At 38.7% G+C, this 18845-nt stretch overlaps 1 protein-coding gene across 1 annotated transcript in view; it reads left to right on the top strand.

Moving 5' to 3' along the window:
- Window positions 1–18845, top strand: part of fmn2b (formin 2b) — a 31513-nt gene that overhangs the window by 9235 nt on the left and 3433 nt on the right. Inside the window, exons 3-16 of the mRNA XM_053341518.1 lie at window positions 2405–2583; window positions 3526–3676; window positions 5372–5383; window positions 7301–7359; window positions 8608–9244; window positions 9374–9584; window positions 11187–11331; window positions 12959–13046; window positions 13825–13886; window positions 14621–14712; window positions 15616–15745; window positions 15972–16118; window positions 17297–17356; window positions 18118–18238. Of these exons, the coding sequence (XP_053197493.1) occupies window positions 2405–2583; window positions 3526–3676; window positions 5372–5383; window positions 7301–7359; window positions 8608–9244; window positions 9374–9584; window positions 11187–11331; window positions 12959–13046; window positions 13825–13886; window positions 14621–14712; window positions 15616–15745; window positions 15972–16118; window positions 17297–17356; window positions 18118–18238 (2094 nt within the window). The remainder of the gene's footprint in view (window positions 1–2404; window positions 2584–3525; window positions 3677–5371; window positions 5384–7300; window positions 7360–8607; window positions 9245–9373; window positions 9585–11186; window positions 11332–12958; window positions 13047–13824; window positions 13887–14620; window positions 14713–15615; window positions 15746–15971; window positions 16119–17296; window positions 17357–18117; window positions 18239–18845) is intronic.

Raw genomic sequence — 18845 nt, 5'->3', positions numbered from 1 at the left:
CTGCAAAATTACTTGTTTCAAATCAACCATTTCATATGTTTAAGTCATATGTTTTTAAGATTTGAAGTGTTGAATTGTGAGTGTTCAAACAACAACATTCAAGAGTCAAGATTAATTTATCATCATTTTACAACACAAGGTTGTATAAAAAATGTATTATGCAGTCCTGTTATGCTACTCACAAAAAAAGAAATTATATAAATTGATTAATAAGTAATCATTCCTATTAAAAATAAAAGTGTTTTTATATTGGAGTACAGAGGATGAACTGAGGACTCACAGCCTGAGGAAAGAGGCTTATCAGTAGTCTGGTGGTATGACAGCAGACACTTCTGTATCTCATGCCAGATAGCAGCAGGGTGAACAGGCTGTGGCTAGGGGGGTGAGGGGCGGATGAGCATTGTCTTTTAGTAGACTATCCTTTAGGCTCTGTGCTGCCACCTCACCAATATCACTGATGCTCAGTAGACAGACTCATGAGGTTCTGGATGGTCTCCTTGACTTGGGCTGTGTACATACTCATCATGCCAATTTGTGATGTTTCCAGTCAGGATGCTTTGCATTGCTCCTCTGTAAAAGTTAACAAGAACTTCAGATGGGAATTTTACCTTCTTAAGTTATTTGTGAGCTTTCTTTAGTAGGGTGGAGATATGTGATGTCTATGAAAGTAATGCTGATTTCCAGGAACCATGAACTGTTCCCTTGCTCTTCAGCTCCCTGATGTAAAAAGGGGTGTGTATTGTTGCCTCCTTTTAATCTAAAATCAACAACTAGCACCCTGTAGCCAAGTACTGTAGTTACAGCACATCCCACATACTCGCAATGTTCCTGGTTAGAGTCTGGCAAAGGACCTTTGTTACATGTCATACTTAGCTCTCCCTCTTTCTCTCTCCCCTTGTTTCCTGTTGGCCTCTATGCCACTGACAGTCTAATAGTAAAGGGAAATAATGCCCAAAAATAATGTAAAAAAACTATCAGTTGTTTTGTTGACATTGAGCAGTAAGTTGTCCTCTGTGTACCATTCTACAAGATCGTTGATTTCCTCCTGATTGAACTGTCTGATCATCTGCAAACTTTACAAAGGAGATTCACCCATATCGGTGGATGCAGTCACAGGTGTACAGTGTGAACAGGAGGGGGCTGTGCACACTACCCTGAGGCTCAGGTGTTGAAAACTAGTGTGGAGGAGGTGTGACCATCAAACCAAACTGTCTGGAGTCTGTTTGTGAGGAAGTCTGATATCAGGACAGTAACAGTGTTTGCAGGAAAGGGTGGACTTGTAAGGTATTTATTAGAAGATATGCTGGTCTGTACAACTCTTTCTCTCAGGTACCACACTATACTCATAACCATGACCAGCTAGGTGTCTGCATGTTGTCCAGTAGGTGGCAGCATAATGTTTTTTTAGCAAGTGCAATTTTAAGGTACTTTTGTGCTATTTAATACTTGTGCTTCACCACATTCACAATGTGACCCATGTTAATAGTGAAACTTGTACACCTAAAAGGTGCTGCAGGAACAGAGTCAGCAAGATGACAACAATAGGAAGTTCAGTTGCAGTGGCTCAAGCTGATGCTGATGCTGATGTTGATGTTGATGCTGATACTGATGTTGATGCTGATGTTGATACTGATGTTGATGTTGATGTTGATGCTGATGCTGATGCTGATGCTGATGCTGATGCTGATGCTGATGCTGATGCTGATGCTGATGCTGATGCTGATGTTGTGGTGGACGAGGTTTGAGCTGCAGTGGTTGCAGAGCGTAGACACATAAAGCTGCCGTCTCGGTCGGTGTCACAGATGGTCAATGTGATTCCAACACATCACTGAGAAAACTTGCGGGTTCTTAAGTTACTTCAAACTATCCATCACTGTGAGCCATTCTAAATGCCCTCAGCCTCTGTAATGTTGCCAAAGTATTAGAGACAACAGCAGGTCACTGTAAGCCTTTGTTTGTACAACTCATGCTTGCTATGGTTTCTCACACGTGACACAAAGTCTTTAACATGTCAGAAACAACAGAAGTTAACAATACAACTTTGTTCTCCAGCTTTTGATACAGTAGACAGTACACCTAACTAAATGCTGCTCCATTTCTATTTGAAACAAATTTCACATACCTTTGTTAAATAAAAAACTACGTGTCCCGTTGAAATAAATCTAAGTATTAATGGAAAATAGAAGGTTTCTTATTCATTTGATAAAAAATTTCAGGTTTTGTGAAACGAAACAAACTGTAAACCACAAACTGTGACCTTAAAATTAAATTGACTTCTGCTGTTTAAACAAAACTGTTTTTAAAGCATATGGAATTATTTCTCATTCTCATTCTTCCATCTCTACTAAAGACAGTTATCTCAGCTGTCAGTAGTAGCTAATTAGTCTGGTCTCTTCGCCGCTAGGCCGAACCCTCCTGGAGAAGTTGTTCCTGCAGCAGCAGCAGGAAGAGCCGGAGGAAGCTGAGAGGCTCTGCTCCAGGATCTTAGCCATGGGTCTCCTGCTGCCTTTCACCGACTGCTTCAGAGAGCAGCTTGGAGGCAGCACTGCCCACATCACCCCAACCCCATCAGCCAAGTTTGAAGTATGTATCTCTGTGTATCTCTGTGTACACTCACACACAAGCAGCATACAGTTATTGAGAATATGCGTTGAACAAAAATCTATTTGCAGAGCCTTCTTATCACAGGATCATCAATCAGTTTCCATCTTTTCTTCGGCTTTTTGCTGCGACCACAAGCACATAAAGTATATGGATTCCCTCCCACATCCATGCATTAGTAAGCCATCGTGGCCGCACAAAAGCAACTAGGTGTGGGCACAACATGAGCTACTTTCTAGCACATTCTTAAAAACTGGATGCAAAATCAGAAACTAGGATAAAATTGTATTTTCCATATTAATGGTAATATAACAAAATAAAAATGCTATGTATACCTTTGACTATAACCCTGCTTACAGTTAGTTTTAGTTTCCTTTATGGATATGTGCTAATGTTTGGAAAATAATGTTTACTATAAACAACAAAGAACACAGAGCTTTACTATCTTACTTTTGACAGATGTTAAATTTTAGGATTTTTTTAAGACAATAATTCACTGGAAATAAACTAAATGAATTTAATAATGAATTGAAACCTGAAAAACATAGCTGGCACAATCCTTTCAGTCCTCAGTAGTGTCTACAGGTATAAAGCATAAAGGCCCAACAACCTTCACCAGTAAGACAGTGAGGCAGTCTGAGAGATGAAACCCAGAACAAGCACAAAAACCTTGCTGCTGATTGTTAAGCTTATTGCTGTGAGTCAACTGTAATGACTGAAAGCAACTCAGATGAGTGTAACAACATTTCCATTAACTCACATCCTCTCTGATCTGGAAAGTTGTGGCTGTATAACAGAGAAGTCCAAAAATATGATTAGAAGTACACTCTTGGTCTGAAGATGAACATACTGTATCTCAATGAAGTAGCAGTACAACCAGTGTGAAGAAACAAACCTTTTTTTAACAGAGTTTTGTTTCCCCAGCATGACCAGCTGTATACTTGGGCTGCTGTTAACCAACCGCCCCACTCCCTGGATCCTCTAGAAGGGAAACTACCGGGGCAGCTCAAGGAGTCCTGGCCTCCAGCCAAGCCAGGCGGAGACAACAAGACTGGACTCAGATCCACAGAGGCTGGTAAGAACAGCACTTACACACACACCCTGTACATATTGTGTATGGCATGCAGGTTAGCTGACAGAGCCTGAACTCATATGCTTAACCTGATGATTCAGCATTAACAATATACAAGTGTCCCAATAAGCCATGGCGGTATGACAGTGAGTCAGCATGCTCGATACTGAAGCAGCTAAATCTAATTCGGCCATCACTCATTTGACCTGTGCTTTTACTACTGCAACATGTCAGAATGGCTTCTGCGAAAAAGGCTTATAGTTAGTTCTTATATTACTTCTCCTTTTTCTCAACCCTTCTTTAAAATTAAAATAAAAACTGTTTCTACAGATAGCATTAGCCTGTATGCAGTTTTTCTGTCTCATAGTATTCAGTATTCAGACTGTACTGTACTGTGTGACAGTGGTGGATGGGTGTTGTCACAATGCGACTTGCCTCTAATAATTCAAATTGAAGTGTAGATAATAGTTTACTGTAACATTTACTATAACAGACTTACTGTATATGTCTATAATATAGTACATGGCTACTTCAATGTGATAACTCCAGGAAGTAAATTACATCCAGCTGTTGTTTCAGATCCAGATTCAGAAACCTCATTGTCTGTCGTGACACAAAATTGTCTTAGACCTTCAAACACATACAACACATCCTCAAAAAACAGAATAAGAATATAGAGCATAAACAACTTAGGCAGAGTATAATACATGCTATAGGTGATGTAAAAGTACACTGTTGTTTCTGTTTGTTTAAAATGCTTATGGCAGTGGCAATGAAGGAGTTCCGATGTGTGTTTTCATTGGCCAAGGGGATTTTATAGCAGCTGCCTGATGGTAGGAACTGGAAGGACTTGAGTATAGAGTACTGATTATTGAGTATGGATTGTTATTTTACTTGCTTGGTTAATTTATTCTTGACAGTGATGAAGTTGAACCAGAATGTGATATTGAAAGGGAGTACAGATTCAGTGAGGGATTCAATCAGTACACAGCTGTTAAAATGTCCTTCCTTACAAGTTGAAAGAAAGTAGTAGAATGTAGTTCCATCATCTAACTCTCCTGAAAACCACAAATACAAGTTGTTTTAGTTAGTGAGAGAGATGTTGATAGGTGTCACATCATGATTCCAGCCCTGTACTTCAAGTGGGAAAAGGATGGATTACAGGTATCGTTTGACGGGAGACGTTTCGATACTACTTGGTATTGATTTATATACAAAGCCTTTTGTGTCATCGGCGGGAACTGTGTGAAATTGCTTAATGTAACCTCACTTTACTACTGTATGTATGACATATAAAGCACCTCTACCTTTATATTTGGTTCTGCTGCATTGATTTTGATCCTTTCATGAGTCAGACGATGTTATAGTTACGCAATGCTAAATCAGTACAGTACTCTTTCAACACCAAGGCATGAGATTGATATTAATCTTGTTTGATACAGTCTTTGAAACAGACTGACATCTTCAGATGATCTTATCACGACATATGGTGTCACTTTTATCTTCAAAAGATATCTTGACATGCTTGATGAGGCATAAACCATTCTATCATCCAAGAACAGCTACACTGACGATAGCTTTTAATGTCAAATTCAGTGTTGTCTCCATTCAGTTTTATGAAAGCATTTATTTGTCTTTCTTTCTCCTGTCTTCTCTTCTGCATGTGGTATCTCCATCTTCACACTTTGGCAGTTTTAGAGGATAATCAAGGTGAGTAATCATTTCTGTACATTGTGGGCTCATGTTTTGTGCTGACTCAAAGCTGCCAAATATGCAAACACAAGCAGGGTGATGTTAGGCACAGTGTTATGCTGTGAGGGTCAGGTAGGCAATGGCAGACTTGTAACGCACACACCACTGAGTATTTTATATGTGTGGTCAAAAGAATCCTTCAAAATCAAGACCATAAAATACACATCATCACACAAACTTCATAACAGTCCCCATCACCACATTCTCCCAAAAGAGTTGAACCTTGTTTGTGATGTCTGTAGTTTCATCTACCTCCACTGCAGGAAAACTGTACCACACTCTTTCATGTGTTCCTTCAGAACATCTGCAATCACTTAAATTAAGTCATTCTGGATTCTGTTTGATGTGGTGGGAAAACACTGCAGATGATGCCAAGTGGGATGTAAAATTAGCATCCTTGTTGGTTATCAGGACAACAGTTCAGTGAAATGTCTCCGGTTGCTGTTTACTAAGAAAGAATACAGCATCTGTGAGACTTTTTTGTACCTTCTGATTATGAATTCAAACACTCTGTTCAAATCATTCTGTTGTGTCCAAATGTTTTCAGAGCAATTTGGAGGACTCTGAATGTGACCTATTGACTTTTTGTGCTCGGCTATTGCACAAGACATGTTGTTCAAGTTGCAATATCCTGCATTAGTCCAGATCTTATGGTGGTGTGCTGGGAAACAGCAAACTTAAGAAACAGAACAACCCATTCAATGTATTACATCCACAAAGACAATCCTTCCTTTTGTATCATTCAGTCTGAAAAGTACAAACATTTTTCTGTCCCTTTCTTTGTTGAAGATCCCATAAATCAGGTGTTGGTCTCCTGTCACCTAAAAATGAACACTTTTCATTGTTTTAACTGTGATAGTGGTGTCATCATGTCAGTTAGCCGGCTTGAACTTGGACTCCGGATGTAGAAATGCAACACTGGCACAATACAGTAAAGTTTAATGGTAGTGAAGTGATCTGACTTCACATTCAATGTCTTTATTGTCATTGCACAATGTACAATGAAATGAAGTGTCTCCAGTGGTACATACAGTAAAAATAACTACATAGAGTAACAAGTCGTAAATATTACACTATATAGGAACGGACTAATACACGGTCTTACAATAATGTGACATGCAAAGGCAGAGTATGGCTGTGCCTGTCGATGGTTAATGCTAGCATACAACATAAGGATGAATGGCTTGTGCAGCTTCTACTTGGCCTGTCACTGGTGAAGATCTGTCAAAACATATAAACTATAAAACCTTATTTATACATGTTGAGTTCTTCTTCTTCTTTTACTTTGAAGCAAAAATTAAATTGCAGGTGAAACATTTCATTGTGTTCTGAAAGTATAAAGTGTGCATTAAAACTAAATACTAAGTGATTGGATTTCCAGATATTGAATAGTATTGTTTAGTAATAGTATATATTTTTAACCAGTGTATTCCATTTAACTGCCAATCACATGTTTTCTACAAGAATTAATATGTGGACGTCTATGATATTTTATTATGGTGTGACAGTGCTGTGATTGGTACAAACTGAGTGCCTGAGATCAACACACCAGTTCCTCTATTCTACAATATATAGCACAAACTTAATGTCACATTGTTATGATATATTCCAAAACCTGTGACTCAGTCATTACAACATGCAATAAGGTTGCTAGGTTACAGGTATAAAGATACAAGGGATGTGCTGGGGGTGTTAAGTTGGGGGATTTTGGTCAGTGCCTGTCAGTTATACACAGTGTGATTGTAGCACCAGCTGTGTTTTAATCTCAGTTTGATGAAACTATGTAATGTGACGTATGAGTCCTCTGAGATGTGTTTGTGTTGTACTGTTTGTGCTAACTGCTAACCTAACCTGACAATATCTCTGTCTGTCCAGAACTACATGAAGCCATCACAGATATGAAGCAACAACAGAAGGACAGCCAAGATTGTCAGGTCAGTCACTTTGATGTTATTCTACTTCACTCAAAGAGCCTGAGACTGCAAATGATTTAGAGCACACTGTCTGTAAAACACAGAGTCATATACAGCAGACATGACAGCTCATAATCCTATACAGTACAGTGTAAGACAATGTATATGTTCCAGTGGACTCCAGAGAGTAGGAAAAAAAATATGAACACACTATATATCCCATCAGTTATGAATGGCTTGAGAGCCCACAGCTTTCAATTCAGCAATTGTGCTTCCTCTACTTTATTTAGAAATAGACATGAATGCTTTCACTGGTGTCTGGTTGCTCCATTATCTGAGACAATAAACTCTACTGATGTTATATTCAATTAAATGGTTTAAAGCTGTACAAGCAACAACCTGAAAAATATATTTTCAAAATAAAATGGCTTTTTCTTGTAACATTACAAGTTGAGAAGTGATCTTGTGACCGGAGGGTTGCTGGTTCAATCCCCTGGACCGGCAGAATGAATCTGGGTGAGGAAAAGTGATGAAACAGCACTTATCCCTCCCTCATTACCATCACTGAGATGCCCTTTAGCAAGACCGTTAACCCCAGCTGCTCAGTGGCTGACAGATCAGACTGTGGTTGAACTGGGCAGCTTCCAGGTGTGAATGTGATCAAGGTGTTCCTGGAAAAGAGATCATTGTTCTCAGTGAAGTTTCCCTGAATAAATATTTATTTTATAATATTATAACATTTCGTTCTGAGAAATTACAACTTAATTCTTTCTATTCTCTATTACTGTTTTGTTGTTTTTCCCCCTTTTCTTAGTTGTTTCCTTATTGTCTCCTGGTTTCCTGTTGGCTGTGCCAACAACAATCTGAAAAATATATTTCAAAATAAAATAACTTTTTCTTGTAAAAAGATAAATGGTTACATTTTGTCCTGAGAAATTACAACTTAATTATTTACTATTTTCTATTTCTATGTTTTCCCCTTTTCTTTGTTTTTTCATTTGTTTGTTTTTGTGGGGGGGGGGTTTCCCTGGTTTATAGCTGTGCAAACAGCAAAACATTTTGTCAGAAGAAATTACAACTTAATTCTATTTTCTGTGTTTTTCTGTTACTGTTTTTTATTCTTTCCCCTTAAAATTCACAAAATCTCAGTTATTGAGTCAGTTAAACATTTATCCTCCATGTCTCTATAGGCTGTGTAATTTCAGCAGATTTGTCATTTATTACAAGACAAAGAAAGCCTCTCTGATTTTTCTCTTCCCTTATTTTTAGGATGAATGTGTCCTGAAAACAACAAAACTGAAGGAAAAACACGTCAATGTCATCCAACAACTGGAGCAAACCATTGAAGACCTCAGGACTAAGATTGCTGAGCTGGAGCGACAGCCCCCTCTGCTGGACAGGGACAGTATGACCACCACCACCACAGACAGGGAGTGTGGAGGAGAAGAGGGGCTGCTGATTGTGTGTGATGCTCACCTGCAGACTGAAGCAGGTCTGCCCGGTTGCCTGGAGGCCAAGTCAGTGCAGACTTCGCCCATGGACGACAGCTTTAAGTTCAAAGTGCCTTGTACTGAGCCGGGTGGAGTCAACGGCTTCCTGCAGCCTCCACCCGTCCAGGACGGCTTCCAGTGTTCATGTCAGCAACAGCCTCCACCTCCACCTCCACCACCACCACCACCACCACCTCCGCTTCCAGGAGGAGCAGCACCTCCTCATGCTTTATCGGGACAGACAATGGCAACACCTCCTCCGCCACCTCCTCCTCCACCCTTACCAGGAGGGTCAATGCCACCTCCTCCACCACCTCCTCCTCTTCCTGGTGGCCTCGCTCCACCCCCACCACCTCCTCCTCCTCCCCTCCCCGGTGGCCTCGCTCCACCACCACCGCCTCCTCCTCCTCTCCCAGGTGGCCTCGCTCCACCCCCTCCTCCACCTCCTCCTCCTCCTCTCCCTGGTGGCCTTGCTCCTCCTCCTCCTCCCCCTCCTCCTCCAGTACCAGGAATGGGAGGCCCACCGCCACCTCCACCACCTCCAGGCTGTGGGCCTCCACCTCCTCCTCCTCCACCAGGGGCGTTCTGCATTCCTCCAGCTCTTCCAGGAGCTCTGGGCTCATTGCCTCCTCCTCTGCCGTTTGGGTTGTACGCTCTGGGTTTGACCCAGGAGAAGCCGCCTAGAAAGGCCGTGGTGGAGCCACCCAGACCCATGAAACCTCTCTACTGGACCAGGATCCAGCTGCACGCTAAAAAGTAAAGATGATATCCCGTGTAGCAATGATCACTTCAAGATGATGCTGCAGATTAGTCAAATTTAGTTGCATCTTGAATCCAAATAGAAACCATTCTGTACAGTGATCATATGCATATGTCATGCAGCAGTGATCTGACTTCCTGTTCTGGGAAAAACAGCTGTAAATTATAACATTGGCACATGTCACTAGAGCTGGGATACGAATACCAATCCAAGTAGCCTTAAAGTGACACTGATAGCAGCTGAGTCCTTCATTAGAGTCTCATTCTACATGTAGTTCTCTGTGTAGTGTAGACTCACTGTAGAGTGTTTAGGTGACATCTTGGCTGCTGAACTGCTAATCACACTAACTCAAATTCACCATGACTTCACCACCACAGACAGGTTGTAGTTACAGGTTGTAAGTGCTGTGGCAGTGGACCAATCACATGTTGCATTAAATCCAAAAACGCTTGCATTGTGTTTTGGTGGCATTCATACTACTGGGTATCGATTTATTTTGGTCAATACCTTAAAGGTATCAAGTACTGTTACCCAGCCCTACATGTCACTATTTGTATTTGTTGCTGTGACAGAAAAAAGTGTTTTATCTGCATTCGGATAAAACGTGAAGGCAAACCACATGTATTTTTTAATGCAAGAGGCTGTTACATTTACATTCTCTCTTTTGACCACAGTCAATGTAAAATAGGCTTGATGTAATGTTCTTATTTCAGAGTCTCTGAACTTTATATGAGTGTAGGTCTGCTGTAGACTTTTAAAATGAGTCTGCATGTTCATCTGCATTCCAACTACATAACGATGCTTTGTAAAATGTCAGGCAGGCATGTACAGTGTTGATCTTAAAGGCGGAGCAACCAATGAACTCTATAGGGTGTGTAGGCTTTCTTCATTGACTAGTAATACCAAGAATACAGAATAACTTCAGAAAGTGCAAATGTTTATATAAAAAACTGGATTCCGATTTGGAAACTTCTCTGCTGCACAGTAGATGTAAAAGCAAGAAAAAAGTCTGCACACTTCAGCTCCCATGCAGGTAGGTTTAATAGTACCACCAGTGACATTTCGAACTCAATGCCCTTCTTTAGACTTCTTCAGAGCAGTAGATGTAGAGCATGACTGGCTGCGATTCAGCACGACTCAGTGTGTAAGAGCAGCTCAGCCTTTAGGATACAGCAGTGGCCAGTGTACAGTTCTTCATGCTTCTCATGATTAAAAAGAATCAGACGGAGTCCAAGCCACCAATGTCACTGTTGTCAGAGTAACTCACTGTTACTGTCAGGACTTAACAATAATCTAACTTGAATATTATACAACAAAATACAAGCTCTGGTTTGTGTTACATCCTACAAAGCTAATTCTGTTTGTTGGGTTTGTTTAAGTATGTGGTACTCACTCATAATGGATTTTAACAATTCATAAAGTTGGATGTGTGTCACATGTCAGAAGTCATTATATCTGCTGTGAGGTTTGTCATCAGCCTTCCTGCACAGTATCAAATGGATTATATTTAAAAAGCTGTATTGTATTAAAACTGATGGAAATGATTATGCTTCACTGCTGAGAAACCACATTATGTAATTATTGTTCTGTGTTCTCAGGGAGGTTTCTTCTTCGTTGGTGTGGGAGGCAATAGAGGAGCCCGATGTGGACTTTGAAGAATTTGTGGAGTTGTTCTCTAAAACAGCTGTAAAGGAGAAGAAGCAGCCGCTCTCTGACACCATCACCAAGTCCAAGGCCAAACAGGTCTGTGTGTTTAAAGTGTGTTTTATAGCAATGTAAAAAATGTACCGTCACAATTATAAAGGCAAAATCCACCAATTCCCACCAAACTTAAATGGATTGCCATGAAATGTGGATCAGATATAGGAGGTCTCTCCATGTTTCTCCCCAAGGATGAATTGTCATAACTTGATTGACATCTTAACTTCTCATCTAGCGCCATCATCAGGTCAAAAAAATCTATGTGTCCAACAGTAAAATACCTGCAAGCTCATGACATTTCCATTAGCCTCTGCTCTACTTTTATGTTTAATGTTGATAAGCAAATGTTAGCATGCTGACATGCTGAATTAAGATGATTAACATGATTAGCATTATACCAGCTTAACATCAACAGTAGCATTGTCACTGTGAGCATGTTAGCATGTTAATGTTAGCATTTGGTCATGTGGCTTGGATGACCTTTCTTTCATCTCCAGTCCTTCATTTCCTATTTCCTGTCACCTCTCTACTAGCTTTATTAAAAGGATAAATATGCTCAAATTTGACATTTAACAGCTGTAAAAACACATCAAATGTCTTTTACTCTGAAATTTGATCACTTTAAAGTGGCCCAAAATGCACAAAAATAAAAATATTTTAAAATGTGATACTTTTGTATAGATGCTACAAATGTTTGTCCATTGAGGCTGTTCTGGGTCAAATGATCTCTGTATCTATTGCCATGTGTTTTAGTGAAATGAATAGTTAATAGTTTTAATAAGATTTCTTTTTATGATGTAGCAGTGAAGACTGATGGCTCTGATGGTTATACAATAAACTCCACACAAGTTCTAAAATACATTTCCATCATTATTGCTAGGTTATATTTTCATGTCTTAGGTAAAATAGGACATGCCATTGTGTGATAGGAGCTGTTTTTTCTCCAAAAATGAGTGATGTAAAAGCTAAAAAAATACACTATCTCTGTGGTTCAACATTTGGTATAGACACTTTTTATAAGAGGATTATTTGACCAGGCCAAAACTGACCCAGAACATACTGTGAGGGTGTAGAATATGAACAATATGTAAGGGTTAATCAGTAAATTGTCTTCTTGTAAATAAAAAGTTGGATCATCTGAATTTAAATGTGTTCATCCTGCACAACATGACAACATGACAGTCAATCTTCAGTATGAGGTTAGGTACTTTGGAATTTGTAAATATGTAGTGTTGTCTTTTACACATGGTATATGTCACAAACCTAGTAGAGAAGTAAAATTATAGTATGATACTATACTATGTACTGTCCAGTAAAGTATATAATCATTTATATTAAAAATATGATAAGCAGTATGATGACCTTTCATCATGTTTGTCCCATCTTACATATTTGGTGTAATGAGTGTTGCATTGAGGCTTTCAGTTTTCTTACGGTGTTGACATTCATTGTGTATATTATTCATCCTTTACTGTCAGCTACAATCTAGTTCGATTTTTCACAGATGCAGCATCAACATCAGCCCCATGCAACTAGAAATAATCAGCAGTACAGCATGTGACACACAGATATGAATGAAGAACTTCTGTGCTCCAGTGGCAGATACACACATGTGCTTTTCAATCTGAATCTCATATGTGCTTCTTTTGTTGGTTTGTTTGTTTTTTAGGTTGTAAAGCTCCTCAACAACAAACGCTCTCAGGCAGTAGGAATCCTCATGTCCTCGCTGCACCTCGACATGAAAGATATCCATCATGGTGAGTTCATCACTTTATTACTCAGCTGCATGCTGCACAAGATACAGACATTATTTCTGTCAAAGAGGAAACCGATTCTGCAAAGATAAGAAAACCTCACCAAATATGCACACTGTTAACAATCAGTAGATTTTAATAGTAAATTCTCACAATAAACTACTATAATCACACTTTTGCAATGCATTGTAGGTAATTATTCTATGCATGACACTGTAAAACTACAATCAGACGGGGCTTATATTGGCTATGTGGTTATTTGATGTTGTTTTAAGATAATATATCATTACTACAGCACAAACACAAATAGTGATAAACCTAATGCATGCACACATTACAGATTCATCTTTGCACAAACTCCAAACTAGAGCTGACAGGACTGGTACTTGGTGCTTGGATACACTTTATTTTGTAATTTTGCTTTGTTTTGCATGTAATCCGATCATTTTCACCACAGTTCAGAGAAGAAGGTTAAATATGTTTTTGTTTTCTTTTTGGTTTTTGGAAGTAAGAATGAAACCGATCCATGACCCAAAGCTTGAGGTACAGGCCCAGACTTCAAGAGTATTGTTCTTTTTTCCACTTTTTCTCTGTTCTTTTGTTTCTTTACTATTTCATGTTTTCCTGATTTCTTCCTTTTGGTCTGTCACTTCAGCTTTCATAACTCCTTCACAATGTCTTTGATCATATCTAGCAACATTATTACTCAATAGTGTGAACAGTGCCATCAAGTTGCTGCCAGTGACCCCTCACTCTCTTTTTCTCTCTCTTTCTTTCTTAGCCGTTCTCAACTTGGACAACACAGTAGTGGACCTGGAGACCCTGCAGGCTCTGTATGAAAATGTGAGCAACACACACTTTGAATCAGTTTGTAGTGCCTGTCTGATTACATGATGGAAACTGTGTTGTGTCAGAGGATTCATGACCTCTGCCAGTAGAAGAGAATAGACTTTATTGTCATTGCACAACAAGTACAATGAAATTTGCTGTGCCGTGCCTGAATATAAAAAAATAGAAAATAGACAGTGATATACGACGGAGTGTTAGGGCCAGGCAAAAAAAAAAAAGAAAAAAAGTCTGGCACAAGGGGAAAAAACAGGCAAAAAAACCCAGCCAGGCAAAAAAAAACATGTTGAAGTTCATATGGTAAGAATACTAATTATTGTTATTCTAACAGATGTTGACATGACTCTACCACCAAGCATTTATCTCTTAAAGTTACCTTCAGTATTCAACACACCACTTATGTTCAGCAGTTGTTCATCTTCAGTGCATACTGTGTGTCATCAAGTCACATATTTGCTCTGTTGATGTCAAGAATTGCCAGTTCAAAGCCCTTTTGTTTTGAAGTGTGTGTCTGTGGTGGTGTGCACTTTATCATAAAAGAATTCTGGGTATTTGAGTTCATGTGTTACAGCTGTGACTTGTGGTTTCTTTTGGATGGTGCCAGCTAGTTTCTATTATCCATGCTGGCTAGTGGAGTCACTTAGTTATACATCAGTACAGTGCATGAGTATGTGTAGTATATACTCTGTAGACTGTGTGTGAGTTGTATGTCTCTTGTGTCTCTCCTACAGAGGGCGCAGCAGGAGGAGCTGGACAAGATTGAAAAGCACATCAAGGTGTCTAAAGATAAAGAGAACGCTAAACCTCTGGACAAACCTGAGCAGTGAGTGGCTTTTTTTACTCACACTTCAACACCACCCTTAGCAAAAAGTAGTATACTTGAAGTTCATTTTATTAAGTATGCTTGAGTGTAAGTATAAGTATAGCAAGTATACTATGGACCAGTGTACTAGAAAGTATATTAATTTAATACGGCTTCGGACTAAATTGGAACATTTTTAAGTTTATAAAAGTATACTTTAAGTATACTTTATAAGGTCATTTTAAGTTTACAAAAGTACACTTTCAAGTATACAACAAGTACACTCATCTATACACTACTAGTGTACTAGGTATATACTGTACTTCTAGTCCACATTTTAGTTTATTGAAGTATACTTAAAGTATAGTACAAGTACACTCTTCTATATAGAGCCATTGTGCTAGTTCTATACTATATGATGTTGAACATATAAGTTTATAACAGGGGTAATACCTCAAAGCTAATGTGTGGAGTGAAAAACATTTTTATTCTGCTAAATTAAATGTAAGCACGAGTCAATGACTTGACCTTAGTCTGTACTTGGATCAAGATATACTAAGTATTAGTACTTTGTGGCAGAAAGAAGTAAAAAGTATACTAAAGTACAAGTATAAGCTTTAGTATTAAAGTATAAGTGTAAGTCTTAGTATTAATGTACTTAGTCTTAGACTTTTCTTTATACTTTTCAGTATAAGCCAAGTATACTTCACTATACTATCCTGAAGTATATAAAATATAGTATGTAAAAAGTAAACTTCAAGTATACTGCCTCAGTTTTAGTATAAAATAAGTATACTCATAGTACACTTGAATAAACTACTTTTTACTAAGGGCAGTGAGTCATTCTATAAAGAGCGTACGCAGGAGAGAATAAGAGTCGGTTGAGAGATGGAGTGCAGTCAGTGTTTTTTTCTTGTGTTGCAGGTTCCTCCACCAGCTCTCCCTCATCCCCAACTTCTCTGGCAGAGTCTTCTGCATCCTCTTCCAGTCCAGCTTTACTGAGTGCATGTCATCCATAGTTAGGAAGCTGGACATTCTGCAGAGGGTATGCAAGGTGAGTCAAACTCTCTGCCTCCTTTTGGAAGACTCATAAGTGTATTTCATATCTGCATCCTATGAAAGACTTAGTATTGGAGGATGGAACAAACTTATGTGGTTGTATTTATCTTTTCTTCTATTGCATGTTCCCTTTACTCTCATCCAAAATCACAAATGTGCCTCAGACAAGGCTTACAACATACCACCTGTCCCTATATGTGTACCTTTGTTGTCTTGTGCAGGCTCTGCAGGAGGGTGAGACAGTGAAGCGGGTTCTGGGTCTGGTCCTGGCTTTCGGTAATTTCATGAATGGCGGCAATCGAACCAGAGGTCAAGCTGACGGCTTCACCCTCGACATCCTGCCCAAACTCAAAGATGTCAAGAGCAGTGTGAGTAAAGAGAGGGAGAGAAATTGTAAAATAAACTGAATTTTTGTTCTTCCATGGTGAACATCAGGGTGATCACTGACTGGTCTGGTTTTCTGACCTTAATGTATTTGTTCACTAAATATGAGATGCTTGTAACTTATTGGGAGCTTCTTAGAATGTTGCATTCCCTTATGTACATTTGTTGGTACCCTTCCACGAAAATAGAAGAACCCACAATCAAACTCAAACTTGACACTGTCAGAAGTATCCATCATTGTTTATTCCATATTTAATACAAATGAAACATTGCTTTTGATGTTTGATTCAACAGAATATTCAAAATAATAAAGCAAATGGAAATGACATGGACCTTACATATTTTGTTGCACAACCTTTAGAGACAATCACTGCAAACAAGTGATTTCTGTAGCCCTCAATGAGACTTCTGTACCTGTTGTTACTGTTTGCAGGTAGTTTGCCCCCCTGAACAAACTGCTCCAGCTGGGTTAGGGTTAGGGTTACAGGTATACATGAGACAATTGCTTTTAACTTGATCAGTTTTCAGGAGCAATGAAGCTTTGTTTTAATGAACTGTAAGGATACCAACAAATGTGTCCAAGTCTGTATGGCCAGTGTATGCTATTTCTATGCAAAGAGTGGGAGTTATGAACTAATCTTACTCGAACATACATTCTATATATAACACAGTGTGTTGTCAGTAGCTTAAAGGTGTAAATAAAATGAGATTATTATTACTTTTAGCCCAGCAGCTCCATCAGAAGCAGAGTCAGTGCTTAAGTGATAAATGACAACATAATATTTACCCAGGAATTACACATGACCGGTGAATCAAAGTGGCCAGCTTCATATTAGTTTTAGAACTGATTATTATATTTAAAATGTGTATATCATATTTATGTCTTTCATGTCAATAAAACGTACAGAGGCATAAGCAGCCAATTTCTTTATTATAATACACACTTGCAGCCTTTGTCGTTATATTTATATAAATAATTATATGTTTCTGCAGGGTTCTACAGTAACTGCAGCTTCAGCAATATTCTCTATAAACATATTTTTAATATATTGATCATGCAGTTTTTACAGCAGCTGAAACACCAGAAACACCTGCAGGAAGTCTAAACATCATGTTCTCCTCTCCTACCAAACTTACCATCTTTTTTTCCCTCCACATGCAGGACAGTGGTAGAAGTCTCCTGTCGTACATTGTTGCATACTACCTCAGACACTTCGATGAGGTCAGCTGTTGTTATTCTACTTCCTCCTTCCTCCTTTCTCTTTTTTTCTATCTACTTCCTTTTTCCTTTACTTTGTTATCTGTGTTCCTCATTGTATACTCTCATATCAGTGTTCCTTACATACTGTATGTACTATAACTCATATTCAAAGTGTATATCTTCCTACATCCCACCTACAAACACAAGCTACCAATGTATCATAATGCATCTCTTCTCTCTGTGTAATGTACACATGAACCAGATGTCTGTCTGTGTGCAAAATGTTTATATTTGCACTTCATTTCCACATCACACTGCTGTAATGCATGTAGGCTTCATATTTATAAGGTTGGAGACCAGTGAAGTGAGAAATGATGTGTTTGGTGTTCTTAATAAAGTCTGAAATGGGCTTGTTCAGTCTTTAAAAGGAAATGTTAAAAAAAATCACTGTTGGGATTTAATTGTTAAAGTCAGTGTAAAGTAAGAATAAATATGTGTTCTGAGTTTGACATACCACAGAAAAGTGTGTTGTTAACCACCCTGCCAAATTTCAATGATTTATTAATACATCTATGACCTATTTAATGTGTTTAGAAGAAAATGTTTGAATTCACTTTACACGGTCTTTAAGGAATGTATTTAGTGTGTGTATATGATGGAAATCAGTGTTACAGGTGAAGTTCAGTAGTGTAAAATTAGAACATTCAGGACTGAAAAGATTGTATGACATATGATATTTTTTATATGTATATCATGTAATATTGGTCTCTCTCCATCTGCAGGATGCTGGCAGGGAGACGTGTGTGTATCCTCTCCCTGAGCCTCACGACTTGTTCCAGGCTTCACAGATGAAGTTTGAAGACTTCCAAAAAGACCTGAATCGACTCAGGAAGGACCTGAGAGGTAACACACACACACACACACACACACACACACACACACACACACACACACACACACATAGACACACCCATTGTCAAAAATACACTTCAGCTCATAATTAACCTCAGTCTTAATGCCTTATTGCTGCATACCAGACATCATGTTGCAACAACTAACATTAATATTTTAGTGTGAAGCTCTGGTAACATTTCAAACTATTCTTAAAGTTGCATCTCACACTTTGTAAGTGAATGAATCCAGACCTGGTTGACCATTCAGTCAAATCTCAAAATGTGAGGGAGGTCAACTAAGTCTACTTGTATCATGGATATTGTTAAAAGAAACACTTTTTCTCTCCAAAAAGCATTTATTTGTTTCCACTCACACAACATGAGGGTGTCTAACCATACTTAGCAATGATACAATTAAACACATTTGCCTTAGACTTAGGTCACTAATCCTAACCCTAATTCCTAACCCTATTGACATTTCACCCAGTTTTATAAAACATGATATAGTAAGTACTATAAGTCACTTAATAAAACATATGCTGATATTGTTTTACTATATTAGAATAGTTTTCAGTGTGTGAATGGATGAATGTGATATGTAGTGTAAAAGTGCTTTG

Source organism: Scomber japonicus, chromosome 20 (genome assembly GCF_027409825.1).
Source record: "Scomber japonicus isolate fScoJap1 chromosome 20, fScoJap1.pri, whole genome shotgun sequence".
Lineage (NCBI taxonomy): Eukaryota > Metazoa > Chordata > Actinopteri > Scombriformes > Scombridae > Scomber > Scomber japonicus.
The sequence above is the reverse complement of the archived record's forward strand: the minus strand, read 5'-3'. Positions and strand labels throughout refer to the sequence as shown.